The sequence below is a fragment of the Sarcophilus harrisii genome, chromosome 3 (genome assembly GCF_902635505.1).
Source record: "Sarcophilus harrisii chromosome 3, mSarHar1.11, whole genome shotgun sequence".
Classification (NCBI taxonomy): Eukaryota; Metazoa; Chordata; class Mammalia; order Dasyuromorphia; family Dasyuridae; genus Sarcophilus; species Sarcophilus harrisii.
In genome coordinates, this window is record NC_045428.1 from 225,684,762 (window position 1) to 225,699,730 (window position 14,969).

Consider the following 14,969-nt stretch of genomic DNA (forward strand, 5'->3'; position numbering starts at 1 on the left):
CCCAAATTCTTCATATTCATTAATTCTTATTAGGTAGTAAAATTCCATTGTGTTCATGTACCAAAATTTCTTTAGCCATTCCTCAGTCAATGGACATCTACTTTCTTTACAATTCTTTGTTACCACAAAAAGTATTGGTTGAATATTTTGGTGAGTGTGTGTGTGTATATATATATATATATATACATATATATATGTATATATATATATGACTTTTCTTTTTGTCTTTGGCCTTCTTGGGATATATGCCTAGCATTAAGGTCTTGGGGGTCAAAGAGTATGGACATTTTAGTTACTTTTTTTAAAAAAAAACTAATTCCAAGCTGTTTTCCAGAATGATAATTGGTGTTTATATTAAAAGCGTGCAATTGTTTTAATTCTTTGAAGATTTGAGATTTCATTCAAGTGGTTGTTCTTTCCACTGATACATAGTTTGATCCCTTCTATACTTTAACAGATTGTTTCATGAGCTGAGAGGCCAAAATAATTCATCATCTGTTGTTCAACCTCTCAAAACTTAACTAGCCAGGTCTTTGGATGACAGATATACTATGTGTCACTGGGTCTGTTCGCCTAGTCTTTCCAGCTTGATAGGAACTGCCAAAAATTGTGCTGTATTAATGTAACTGTTGAGAATTCAGGGTCATCTCTATGTTACACTCAGATATTAGATTAAGACTTTAGTAATTTGAGGAAATTTCTACTGTGATTACTTCTGTTTACTTTGGTTTTTATTTTCATTGTTTTGAATTCAAATAAAATTCATTCATTCAGCAAATATTCATTGAATGTCTCCTATGTATATAGATACAACAGAAGCTTTGGCTTTTTTGGAGATTATAATCTCTATAAGAAGACATATAAAACAGTTAAACATAAATATAATGCAACATATAATTGAATACCAAAGTAAACAGCAAAAAAAAAAAAAAAAAGCTGACATATATATTCCTTTAGATGCAACATGTCACATTCACATGTTATTTCAAATGATCCCCACAAAAATATTATGAAGGCAAATAATTTTATTCCCATGTTATATGTAACCCAAGGCTCAACTCTATTTGCATATTACTCTCCTCATAGGCTGAGAATGTTTTTCCCTGAAGAGAGTAAAGAACCTCTCCCTAAAATGGAAGTCAAAAGATTTAGGATTTATCCTTTCCTGAAGCTCTCCTCAGCCCCAACCAAATTTAGGCAGGAAGCATCTGATAATCATTCTTCACCAAAAAAGGAAAACCATTTAATAGTAGCCTAGAACCTCATTATATTCAAATTTTTAAAACTGAGCAGAATAATTAAAGAATTTACCTAAGGTAATGAAGGTAGTGAAATAGAGAATTGAGATATAAGGAATTTTTTAGCATTAAAAGTTCTGCCCCAGAATTTAAGGGACTGTGAAATAGACATATTTATAAAATAATCTCTATAGTAGGGGAAGTCTTTTGCTGTGGAATCATTGTATTCTTCCTCCACTGTTCTCAGGAGTGATATGCTAGTTTTATTTTTTTTTATTAGACTTAAATACTTCAAGCATCTATGATTTAATTGTTGTAGCTATTATTTCTTCCACGGCAAATCACAATCTATGTCTTACTAGAATTGCTGTAGTTTTTTTAAAAAAAGAAAAGAATGAAAGAGAAAAGAGGGAGAGAAGGAAGAAAGAGACAGAGAAAGAAAGGAAAAAGGGAGGAAGGAAGGAAGGAAGGAAAGAAGGAACTGTTTTGACTGCAGCCAATTTATAAATGAACACCTCTCTCATCTTAGCTAATCTATTCCTTGGGCAACAGACATACCAAAAATGTAATCTTTGCAATCCATAGCTGAAGTCTTTCTAGCTTTGAAGGACTTGCCATAGCTTGTGCCTTTACTAGAATAATCTTCAAAAGCCAGAACTGTCTCTATGTCATACAAAATGAAGCATCAGAGGACTGTGGGTGTGGGTTTTTTTTTAATATAAAAATGCTGAAATTTTACATATCAATTCTTGCATTCCTCTCTAATTATCTTGGATAACTTTCAAATTTCATTCAGGATAAAATTTTGATAAAACTAAATCTATATACTAAAGAAGGGAGGATTTAAAACTACACATTTACTTGAAAAGAAAAGGATAAAGTTCATTTTCATTCCTTTTGTTTTCATTTTTACAGGGACCTAGAATCTCAAGACTTTAAAAGGACATGGAAGGCCATCTAATCTTATCTGCACCTGAATGCTTTGCTTGAAGATTTCATGAAGAGGATACTGATCTCTTGAAGCAGTTTATTCTACTTTTGGATTACTTTAATTCTTAGGAATTTTTCTGCCATCACACTTTAACCCATTGATCCTATTTTACTATCAGTGACAATAAAAAGTCTTATGTCCCAAATAAGAAATAATGAAACTGGTTATTCTACAGATATAGAAATTGTGCCTATCTTTTGTGTGTATATCGTGGAGCTAAGAAGTGGGGGGGAAGCAGAAAGCAACTTTGATTCCCAGGCATTAGCATAATGTCTGGTATATAATAGATGACAGTATGTGTGTATGTTAAGTGAATGACTGATTATATTTCTGTTAAATATATGTCTAATAAATTTAGATGTAATTTTTTGGGGGGAAATGCTTTTGGTACCAATATGAAAAATTATTAAAAATTGTAAAGTTCTTTGCAAATAAAGTACTATGTAAGTGTTAAGTATTAAATAAAGCCTAAACATGAGGATAAGTAATATGATTTATTTTTAATGTATTTCCTATTATTATTAATTCAATTACAATTTAAAAAACCATCTTAAGACATGAAGGAACTGAGAATAAAGAAATTTGATTATTCTCAGTGGTGTGGTAATCCAAGACAATCCCAATTAACTTTGGCTAGAAAATGCTATACAGAGAGAGAACTATAGAAAATAATGTAAATCCATACAAGCTATGTTCACTTTTTAAAGTTTTTTCTTGTTTTTTTCTCTCTTGTGGTTTTTTCCTTTTATTCTGATTTTTTTCTCCCAACATGATTCAGAAAGAAATGTATATTAAAAAAATTAATATATATGTATAAACAGAAAAAAGAAAATAATTTTAAAAATCAAAAAACAAATAAACAAAAATAACTTACAGAGAGCCCTAGAAAGAGGCCCCTAGAGAGTTATCTAGAGCAGAGAGTTTAAGTAATTTGCCTGGGGTCAGATAACTAGTATATGTCAGAGATGGAACTTGCAACTTGCCTTCTTCTCTTCCCCAATTGCTGTTTTTATACTAAAGGAATCATATAAAGATAGACATATACACATGTATGCATATATGTAAAGTGAGTATATATACAATATACATGTATATAATAAACACACACACACAGAGATAGTAGTTCCCTCAAACTCTCTAATCTCCTAATTCTTAACCTCCTTTAGTCCCATGACATAACCTTCACTCTAACTCCAGCACAATTAGAGATCATTATACACTAAAACTTACCTTGACCCATAAATATTCTACTTCCCTAATTAGAAACTCCATCATTCACCTATTTGACCATAACTTATCATTTCATCTCTCCCTGAACTTCACTTCTTAAACATCTGTTTTTTGCCTTAACAGAATCCCTCGATCCTTTCACCCTTTAGTATCTTCTCAGACCATTATTCCTCTAAATTTAGTTTCCTCCCTCTCTAGTCTAGATCCAGGAATTAATTATTTCAACAGTATTTTTTTCCTTTGCTCCCAGATCCCCAGGCACTCTTGTTGTTGTTGTTATTGTTTGTTTGTTTGTTTTTTGTCACTGCTCAGTATTCCCACCATTTACTGACTCCTCTTAAACTCAGTTTGGTCCTGAGCTATAGTGATAACTGGGTTACACTGTGGGTAAAAAGAATTGGATGCAAAAGATGCTGTGAAGATAGAATCAGCAAACTGCTGACATAATAATTTCAATTAATTTTTTCAAAGCATTTGTAAGGGTTCTCTAGGTAAACTTGTGTAGTGAAGAGCACTGGAGTGAGGTAATCTGGGTTCTAGTTCAGCATCTTCCATTGTTTAGTCATATGACCTTGAGCAAACCATATGTACTCTCCTATTTGCTGATCTGTGAAAATATGACTCTGGGCGCTACTCCATATTACATTTGGTTTTTTCCCATTAGACAAAGACTATTTCCTCCATCCCAAGGCATAGTTCATCTATTGCAGGACTATTGATACCTTAGTAATCTGTGATAATATTCTTCACCATATTGCACAGCAATTTTGTTAAGAGTAACAATTCTATTATTAGTATTTCCATGACTTCATAAGGCATCATATATCATGCATTCAATCAACAAGCATTTTTTAGGGATTTACTATTTAATAGGCATTATGCTAAGTGCTGGGGATATAAGTACAGAGAATGGAAAACTTTTATGAAGGCATGCAGATGCCTTATCTTTCTCAATAGTATTTTATTTTCCAAGATAAAGTAAAGATATGTTTTCATGTAAAGATAGTTTTTCAACATTCATTTTTGTAAGACTTTGTGTTCCAAATTCTTCTTCCTCCCTCCCTCACTTCCTCTCTCCCCAAGACAGCAGGCCATCTGATATAGGTTATATATGTGCAATGCTTATAAACATATTTCCATATTAGTTGTGCTGTGCAAGAAAAATCAGACCAAAAGAGAAAAAAATCACAAGAAACTAAACGCAAACAAATAAACCAAGGGGATGATACTATGCTTCAATCCACACTCAGTCTCCATGATTCTCTCTCTGGATGCAAATGGCATTTTCCAGCCCAAGGCTAATGAATTGCTTTAAATCATCAAACTGTTGAGAAGAGCCAAATCCAACATAGTTGATCATCACATAATTTTGTTGTTAAAAGATGTCTTTTCAAATACAAATAAAGATGAAGTAGGATGTTGAGTGGCTAGGAAAGAAAACTTCATTTATTTACATAGTTATATTGGAAATCTTTGCATATACTCCCCCCCCCCCATATCTCAAATTATAGATTAACTACAAAATTTAAGATTATCATTATGACTTCCTAACATTGTTATGTGACTTCATTAAGTGACTTGTTTCTCTTCTTAGCAAAAAGCATAGCAGTGTATAGTGGTTAACATTGAGAACTGGGGAAAAATAATATTTATTTTTACAAAAAAACACTGTGCTACTATGCATATGCTGTAGCTGAGATCCTTTTCTCAGCCCAAACACAATCTGGTTTGCCTAATCACAATATGGCCAGTGCAACTAGTTCAGGCTCTGAGAATGTCTTCATTGCCTATTTAGACAAGCCATACTTCAGGCTCTGGGAGTGGCTTGCTTCTTACTTCTCTTTGAAAGTCTGACATATTTTTCATTGTTTTATACCAATTTCTTCAATGCCTTTTTTTTTTTTTTTGGTCTGGCCTTAGGCCAGATAAAGCCAGCTTGAATGGCTGATTGCCTTAACTTTTGTGCAGCTTTCAGGAATATTTTAGTGTAACAAATCATAAAATTGTAACCATCATTCAAGAACATTAGTCAGCAAAATGGTTAGGAAAACAGATTCTTGAGAGTTTTGAGATAAATTCATTAGTATGACTTCTTTTAAAAAAAAATTTTTCCTGTATCTGTTACATACTATTATTTGATGCAGAAGTCAATACAGTTCAACGAAAGGTGAATCAAACTATGTACTACAGCTTTTTATCAAACATTCAGAAAGCTATTGGGGGGGGGGGGGGAGGGAGACTCATTTGGTAAGAATTCAATATAATTTAATGCAACAAAGCATTTAGAGTATCTACCATGTACATCCTACATATTTGTTGAATAACCAATCAATAAACATTTATTAAGTGGCTATTGCATGCCAGGCACTGAGTTAATCACTGATACAAAAAAGGTAAAAGATCTCAAAAAGTTCACATTCTAGTGGGGAAGACAAACATATAAACAAATATATACAATATATATATATATATATATATATATTATATATATATAATATAAATATCATAGTAAATATTTATTTAAAGGATAAGTAGAAAATAATTAACAAAAGGAAGGGACTGGACTTAAGGGGCTAGAAAAGTCTTCATACAAAAAAAAAAAAGAATTAAGTTCTTAACTAATCAGTTTCAAATGGGCCCAGAACAATGGGCCTACTATAAAAATGAGGCAGTATGACATCTTGAATAAAGGGCTGGATTTAGAGTCAGAGAAATCTGGATTCAAGTCTTGTCTCTTACACATACAAGTTGTGTGATTGATAAGTCAATAACCTTTCAGTGTCTCCAAGGAACTTTCTAAGAATATGAATTGCAGAGACGATACCAATCTACCCAGGTAATAGAGGCTCACCAACTGCTCCCTACATGGATAAAATCACAAATCCAATAAAGTTTAATAAAAACAAACAAAGTTATTGGCATAACATCAGATAAGGCAGTGTCTTATCCAAAAAAAGATACAGAAAAATATGAGACACAATCCAAAGTCAGTCCCTGAAACTTATTTATTGGGATACAAGATAAAATACACAGATAATTTAAAGAACCACAGAAAATGATGATTGTGTCCAACTGAGTAGCACAGATAAGAAATGCTGCAGGACCCCTGAAAACAGAGTGACATGAATGGGAAGAGTCATGAAAGGCTTCATGGAAGAGGGGGCATGAGGAATAAAAAGAAAAGTGTTTGTTTTAGGGAAGGCACCATGAGAATAGTTCTTGGCAGCAGAAATGAACCTAGAAAGTTGAGGAAACAATGATGGCACAAGCCTGACTACAGGAGAGAATCTACGGTTCTTTTATTATTATTATTATTTTTTTATAGCTTTTTATTTACAAGATATATGCATAGGTAATTTTTCAGCATTGACAATTGCAAGACTTTTTGTTCCAACTTTTCCCCTCCTTCCCTCCACCCCTTCCCCCAGGTTGACCAATACATGTTAAATATGTTGTAGTATAAGTTAAATACAATATAAGTATACATGTCCAAACAGTTATTTTGCTGTACAAAAAAGAATTGGACTTTGAAATAGTGTACAATTAGCCTGTGAAGGAAATCAAAAGTACAGGTGGGCAAAAATGGAGGGATTGGGAATTCTATGTAGTGGCTCACAGTCATCTCCCAGAGTTCTTTCACTGGGTGTAGCTGGTACAGTTCATTACTGTTCCATTAGAACTGATTCATCTCATTGTTGAAGATGGCCAGGTCCTTCAGAACTGATCATCATATAGTATTGTTGTTGAAGTATATAATGATCTCCTGGTCCTGCTCATTTCACTCAGCATCAGTTCATGTAAGTCTCTCCAGGCCTTTCTGAAATCATCCTGCTAGTCATTTCTTACAGAACAATAATATTCCATAATATTCATATACCACAGTTTATTCAGCCATTCTCCAATTAATGGGTGTCCACTCAGTTTCCAGTTTCTAGCCACTATGAAAAGGGCTGCCACAAACATTCTTGCACATACAGGTCCCTTTCCCTTCTTTATGATGTCTTTGGGATATAAGCCCAGTAGTAACACTGCTGGATCAAAGGGTATGCACAGTTTGATAACTTTTTGAGCATAGTTCCAAATTGCTCTCCAGAATGGCTGGATGTATTCACAATTCCCACCAACAAAGTATCAGTGTCCCAGTTTTCCCACATCCCCTCCAACATTCCGCATTATCTTTCCCTGTCATTCTAGCCAATCTGACAGGTGTATGGTGGTATCTCAGAGTTGTCTTAATTTGCATTTCTCTGATTAATAATGACTTGGAGCATCTTTTCATATGACTAGAAATAGTTTCAATTTCTTCATCTGAGAATTGTCTATTCATATCCTTTGACCATTTATCAATTGGAGAATGGCTTGATTTCTTATAAATTAGAGTCAATTCTCTATATATTTTGGAAATGAGGCCTTTATCAGAACGTTTAACTGTAAAAAATGTTTTCCCATTTTATTGCTTCCCTTCCAATCTTGTCTGCATTAGTTTTGTTTGTACAAAAACTTTTCAATTTAATATAATCAAAATTTTCTATTTTGTGATCAATAATGATCTCTAGTTCTTCTTTGGTCATGAATCCCTTCCTCCTCCACAGTTCTGAGAGGTAAACTATCCTATGCTCTTCCAATTTATTTATAATCTCATTCTTTATGCCTAGGTCATGAACCCATTTTGACCTTATCTTGGTGTTAAGTGTGGATCAGTGCCTAGTTTCTGCCATAATAATTCCCATTTTCCCAGCAATTTTTATCAAACAGTGAGTTCTTATCCCAAAAGCTGGGGTCTTTGGGTTTATTAAACACTAGATTATTAAAGTTATTGACTGTTTTCTCCTTTGACCCTAATTTATTCCACTGATCAACTAGTTTATTTCTTAGCCAATACCAAATGGTTTTGGTAACTGCTGCTTTATAATATAATTTTAGATTTGGTACAGCTAGGCCACCTTCATTTGATTTTTTTTTCATTAATTCCCTTGAAATTCTTGACCTTTTGTTTTTCCATATGAACTTCGTTGTTATTTTTTCTAGGTCATTAAAATAGTTTTTTGGGAGTCTGATTGGTATAGCACTAAATAGATTAGTTTAGGTAGTATTGTCATCTTTATTATATTTGTTCCCCCTATCCAAGAGCATTTAATACTTTTCCAATTGGTTAGATATGACTTTATTTGTGTGGAAAGTATTTTGTAGTTTTGCTCATATAGTTTCTGATTTTCCCTTGGCAGATAGATTCCTAAATATTTTATACTATCAGTATTTACTTTAAATGGAATTTCTCTTTGTAACTCTGACTGTTGGATTTTGTTAGTGATGTATAAGAATGCTGATGACTTATGTGGGTTTATTTTGTATCCTGTAACTTTGCTAAAGGTGTAGATTATTTCTAATAGTTTTTTAGTAGAATCTCTGGGGTTCTCTAAGTATACCATCATATCATCAGCAAAAAGTGATAATTTGGTTTCCTCATTACTTACTCTAATTCCTTTAATCCCTTTTTCTTCTCTTATTGCCAAAACTAACATTTCTAATACAATATTGAATAGTAATGATGATAGTGGACAACCTTGTTTCACTCCTGATTTTATTGGGAATGGTTCTAGTTTATCCCCATTACATATGATACTTATGGATGGTTTTAAATAGAGGCTACTGATTATTTTGAGGAAAAGACCATTTCTAATCTACGGTTTAAAGAATAAGCTGAGGCTAGAGAGTGGTAGGCCTGAAGATTCTGGTTCATGGGAGTATTTGTCACACATAACAAGAATATTAAATGCTTAAGAATATTTCATAAGTCTTCAAATATTCAATCTTCTTATAATTATAGAATAAAATTCCATTGGTGTGGGAACTCTCTCAACTTGGCAACTTGTTTATAACTTACTTGATAGGTAAATCTTAGAATGGTAGACAACATTAAAAGAGATTAAATGACTTATTCATGATCACACAGCTGATGAAAAGGCAGAATTTGAACCCTGTGATTTCTGAATTCTAGTACTCCTTTTACTTTTCTATGCTGTTGAATAAATATAGTCATTGATTCTATCATACAAATACAAGAGATGTATAAGCAAAAATGCCCAAGTAAGAACAATACTATCATTTGTAATATAAGGATACTGGCCAGATTTAATTTTAAGAATGCAAATTGGGTTGTTAAATTTTCCAAACGCACACCTAATTAAATTTTCCTTACTAATACTGTCTTTGGGGTTGAATTTCCTCAACTATAAAATTAGAGGCATTACATGAAATAATCTCTAAAATCCCTTCTAATCTACATTCTATAAACCTATTATTCCTGAGATTTTTTAAAAAAATGTTTTTTTTAATATCCATGATTCTACAAACTAGAGAATAGGTTCAAATGAAAACTTAATCCATCTTATGAGCAAAATCATTATTATGATCAAAGAACATTATCAAATATCCTCATTTTTATATGAGTTACACATAAATAGAACCAATTTCTACCCATTATGAGCTTTCCAAAATAAGAGAACACACAATAAAAAAACATTAAAAAGTTGATATCTGGATGTGGGAAGAGAATCTGTCAACAAATTACTTTGAAACATGTCTTAAATAAAAAAAGAAATATGTGAGGTTTTGTTATGTCTGGTTCTATACATTGGGTAGTGGAGAAATGAAGGGAAATTTGGCAGAAAAAAAGAGGGACAAAGGAATAATTTCCTTCTTTCAAAAGAAGGACCTATCTTTGCATGTAGTTTGAAAATCAAAAGCTATTATTAAAAAAAAAATCAAAAGAAGATCCTGTGAAATGAGAACTGAAGTGACTAAACAGTCAGAAGCAAAATGAATATATACGTATATTATGATGGCTTTAGTTGGTAGTCTTCCAAAAATCTCTGCCCTGATCACATTCAGATACAATACTTTAGGGATACAGGCTACATAAATTGTGTTCACATCTCCTTACTTTATTAAGTATTAAACTTAATTACTCCATTTTAAAATTAATCTTGAAATTAATTTTTCAAAACATTGGCCTGAAGATGTATTTCTACCAAAGGATTTCTTATAATGGTCCATAACATTTAGAACTGGAAGGGACTTTAGAAAAATCTTAATTCAACATTCTCCTTTGGCAGATGAAGAAACTAAGACTTCAAGAGTTTAATTTTCTTTTTCAAGGTCACACAGGTAGGAACAGCCATTAGGATTAGAAGCCAAATCTGCTGACTCTAAATTCAGTTCTGTTTTGTAACAAGTAAACAGTTTTGAGAATCTTTGGGGGGAGTTCTAATTTCTGGTGCTTTTTTAAAGGGGGGAGCAGGAGTTGTGTATTCTATTTTATTATTGACCCAGTGTGTGATCATTGGCCTTATTATGCAGCTTGATAACTCAAATTTCTAATATTTTCTCTGAGACAGCTAGTGGGGGTGAGGGTGGAGCAAAGGGGCTTGAAGGACATAAAGATAACTTATGTTAGGAATAAGAGCTTGGTTCAAGGCATCATCCGCTTTGCCACTTCAAAGGTGTATTGTTGAAAAAAAAAATCCATCCATTCATACATATGTGTGTATATGTGTAGATTGATAGTGTGTATGTGTATGTATATATATGAAAAATCATGTACTTCAAAGATTGTTAGAAAAAACATACATACGTGTGCACATAAATGTGTGTATATGTACACACATACACATATACATAAGACACCATCCATTCTGCCACTCCAAAGACGCACTGTTGGGAAAATAAAAAAACATGCATATATGTGTATGTGTGCACGTGTGTATGTGTGTATACACACGTATATACACAAGACATCATTTATTTAGTCAGGCTGCCACTTCACTGTTGGAAAAAAAACATATATAGACATACATGTATCTCTCTATACACACATATATATATTTATTTATTTAGAAAACATGACACGAAGGCGGCCACGGGCTTCAGTGCTGTATAATTCGGGGAAAGGCACCTTCTTGCCTTTTCTCTTTTTCTTCTTTGCACAAAGACCAGGCTGGGCACTCTTTGCCGGCATCCGAAGGGGCTTCAACACCAGCCCCTGGGCACGCACTCCTCAGCTGGTCCATCAATGCCCACTGAGCGCCAAGGGCGAAGCGTCCTCGTTGCTAAGAAGCATGCCGCGCAGGGCAGGACTCATTGGATTGGGATTTTCCTATGACATGCCAAGCTGCCAGGATGCTTGCTCAGGTCCTATTGAGGTTGAACTCGGGAATGCTAACGCGGTGACGTTAGCACGAAAAGCCCCAGGGCTTCTTCTGAATGTACCACGCGGCAGACGCTCTCTCCCCTCCCTCCCGCGGTTCCCACAAGGCTCGTTTCCCGTCTCCACCCGCACAGACCTCCTCCCCTCGCCACTACCACGCTTGCTGGAGGCCCAGAGCGCCCAGGACAAGCCTCTGCTACCATAGAGACGGCGGGATAGAGAGACCTGAGCGTTCCCTTACACCTCCACGTGACCGTCGCCTTCGCGTGAAGCTCGGGCGGCCATCATGGTTCCGGGCCCGGCTTCTCAGCCCGTCCGTCCCTCCCCCCATGTCCTCCCCTTCGGCTGTGATTGAGGTGGCCACGACCCCGTGTGGGGGCGGGGGAACGGCGGGAGTTCCCCTTTATCCAGTCCTCTAAGGTCTGGGGAGAGCTGCCTAATGGGCGGCGCCTGGCCGGACACGCGATGCCTCAGCTTAGGGGAAGGGGAGGGGCATCGGGGAGACCGGGCTTTCCCCGCGAGGACCAGCGCCTCCACCTCGCCTCCCGCCCCCTCCACGCTCCTCCTCCTCCGCCCCCGCCCTCCCTTGCCCGTTTCCAGTATGGCGGCCCGCCGTGCGTGACCCGGCGCCTGTGCTACCTCAAGTACTTGTGGGCGATGCCGTGTCCGTGAGTGACACACTCGCTCTTTCACACATACGGATATCTCACACGCCCGACGCCCGGAGCCCCGAGCCCCGAGCCCGGACACGGATCCGCTCGAACCCAACCTCGCCCTCGCCCGCTTCCCTCTCTCGGCTCCTTCCAGTGCCGGCAGCCGGAGCCGGAGCCGCGGCGGCGACGGCGCCTTCTCCTCCTCCCACCTCTTCCTGCGCCTCGGCTCCGAGACGCGCCCGGCGCTAAGCGAGGCTGCCCGGAGCCCGCGGCGGCGGCGGCCCCCGGCCGGGGAGGATGGGGAACCGGGAAGGAGGAGGAGCGGGAACCGCCGCCGCCGCCGCCGCCGCCACCGAGCTCTCTCCCTTCGCTTCTTCCCGGGCGGTCCGGGAGTCGTCCTCGGCCCCGAGCGGTCGCCCTCCGAGCCCGGCCGCCTGCCTTCTGGGAGCGCTGCACCTGGTGATGAGCCTCATCGTGGCGGCGGCGCGGGCCGAGAAGGAAGGTGGGTGACAGCGGCGCTCCTTCCCTAACCCCGGGGGGGGGCATCCTTGGGGCGTGCGGGAGGGGGGCGCCGGGGAGATGAAAAGAGTTGGTGGCTGTCATTTCAGCAGCCTTCTTTCCCCGGCTCCCGGTCGCTGTCACTCCCCCTGTACCCCTCGTGCACTTGGGATCCCTGGGCCGGGGGGGAGGGGGTGCGCCTGGACCAGCGTGCGAGGAGCTGGAAACTACCGCGACCCCGGGTCTCCAGCCTCCGCGGAGTGGGGGCGGGGAGGCAACGCGGGCCGGGAGCAGGGGGAGGGAGAGGGGCCACACCGGTTTCGGCCGGAGCGCGGCTCGTAGCCCGCAGCCCGCAGCTCTGGGTCTCAATGATTTTTCTTCCTTCTTGTGTGCTGTCACTGCCATTTCAAAACTTCCTGAGTTCTTGTGTGTGTGTGTGTGTGTGCTCGCCACTTGGCACGGCGTGTAGGCGGGGCGCGTTCGCGGAGCTGATAGCTGCTAATAGGCGAGGTTCGGGGGCACTTTATTTTTGTTTTCTTTTGCGTTTTCGTGGGTACTGCGAGTGCTGCCTGGCAGTCACGAAAATGACAGGAAATGCAAGGAGGGCGAGCCTCGGGGAATCTTTAAAACACTACTTTTAAATGTTAGGGAGGGAGACGAATTTTACTTTGCTTTTTTGCCCCTTCCTCGAAGGGGAGATTGCCATCCATTTCCAGTTCCCTCAACTGCCACCAGATCATTTTGCTGGATTTATTTAATTAATACTCATTTGTTTAAATTCTCATTGTCTTTAAGTGTTACACCTATACCTTCCCTAACCCCCGTTAAACCACATTTACTCAGAATTTGGGTTATTTTAAATCACCATCTCCTATGGTAGTGCTATATTCATTTTGGAAATACTTTAAATCACCTTCTTGTTTTGCTATATTAATTTTTGAAATACTTTAAATCTCCCGCATTCATTTTTGAACTGGGTAAATTCAAATATCAAGTTTCTAATTTGTAAGCCTCCGATTATATAATTTACAGTTAAGAGGTGAGTATTTGTTTCTGAAAGTTTGTTGTTTGTTCATCTTTTGGTCAAGAAATGCATACAAAAAATTGGATTCTTTAATGATTTAAACTAATTTATTCCGGGAAAGTCTGTAAATAGCCACAAAAGTATAGTATAATGTACTCTAGGATTTTGAACTGGAAGAAATTTTTTGATCGTCTATTCAAACTCCCTCTATGGTACTATGGGGAAAAGTGGTGAATTTAGAGTCAGAATTTAGGTTCAGATCCTGGCTCTGTCATTTACTACCTGTGTGACCTTGGAACAGTTCCTTAAGTTCCCTTAGTATAGCTTCCTCATCCACAAATGAAGGACATACTACTCTTCTGGAAGGCCTTTAAGTTCCCTTCTGTCTCTAGAACCTATGAAACAATGATTCTTTTTGCAGGTGAGGACCCAGAGAGGGAGATTTTTGGCTGATTTGCTCAGGGTCACACACGTAGTAAGTCACACAGCCAAAGTCAGAGCTAAGTTCTTTAAAATAGCATATACCACATGGGTGTTCATGCCCATTGAAGCTTGTGAGTTCATGTAATGGCTTGGTGAGGAAATGGAGCTAAAATTAACAGTTCAGTTTAAGAGACCAATGCTGCCTTCCCCTTTTATACTAATAATACTGTTTTAATATTAATTGTGTGTAATGTTAATTTAATATTAATTAAAATTAATTAATTTAATATAAGAATTGTTTAGGCAACTAAGTGCAAAATTAAATTTTTATTTTGACTCTTTTTTTTAAACTTCTGGAGACACAAATGTGGTACAAATCAAATTAGGATGAAGTGCAAAAGTGGGTACTTTATTTTTTCTTTTGATTTTTCATTTGGAATTTTGCAGTCAGATTAACTTGGTAGGATTATTTGCTTTCTAAATTGTAATTTTTTTGCTTCTTTTGGATTGTAAAGTTTTCAGTAGGAGGACTTATTTTTGGCTCATAGCAAAGTAATAATAACAACACAGCAGACCCTACTTGCTTGTTGAATTATTGAAAGGAGATTTGTAGTATCCTATCATAGATCTAGAATTGAAAGGGACTGCAGAGGCTCTGTAGCACAACACCCTTGTTCTGCACTTGAGAAAACTAAGGCCCATAGAG

General features: G+C 37.4%; 1 protein-coding gene across 3 annotated transcripts in view; it reads left to right on the top strand.

Annotated features, from left to right (window-relative positions):
- The first annotated feature begins 12,542 nt into the window (after nt 1-12,542).
- The window catches only part of TMEM131 (transmembrane protein 131), a 216,343-nt gene continuing 213,916 nt past the window's right edge, over nt 12,543-14,969 (top strand). For all 3 annotated transcript variants that reach the window (XM_031959112.1, XM_031959113.1, XM_031959114.1), the window contains exon 1: nt 12,543-12,820. In XM_031959112.1, coding sequence (XP_031814972.1) covers nt 12,616-12,820 — 205 coding nt within the window. In that variant the 5' untranslated portion in view covers nt 12,543-12,615. The remainder of the gene's footprint in view (nt 12,821-14,969) is intronic.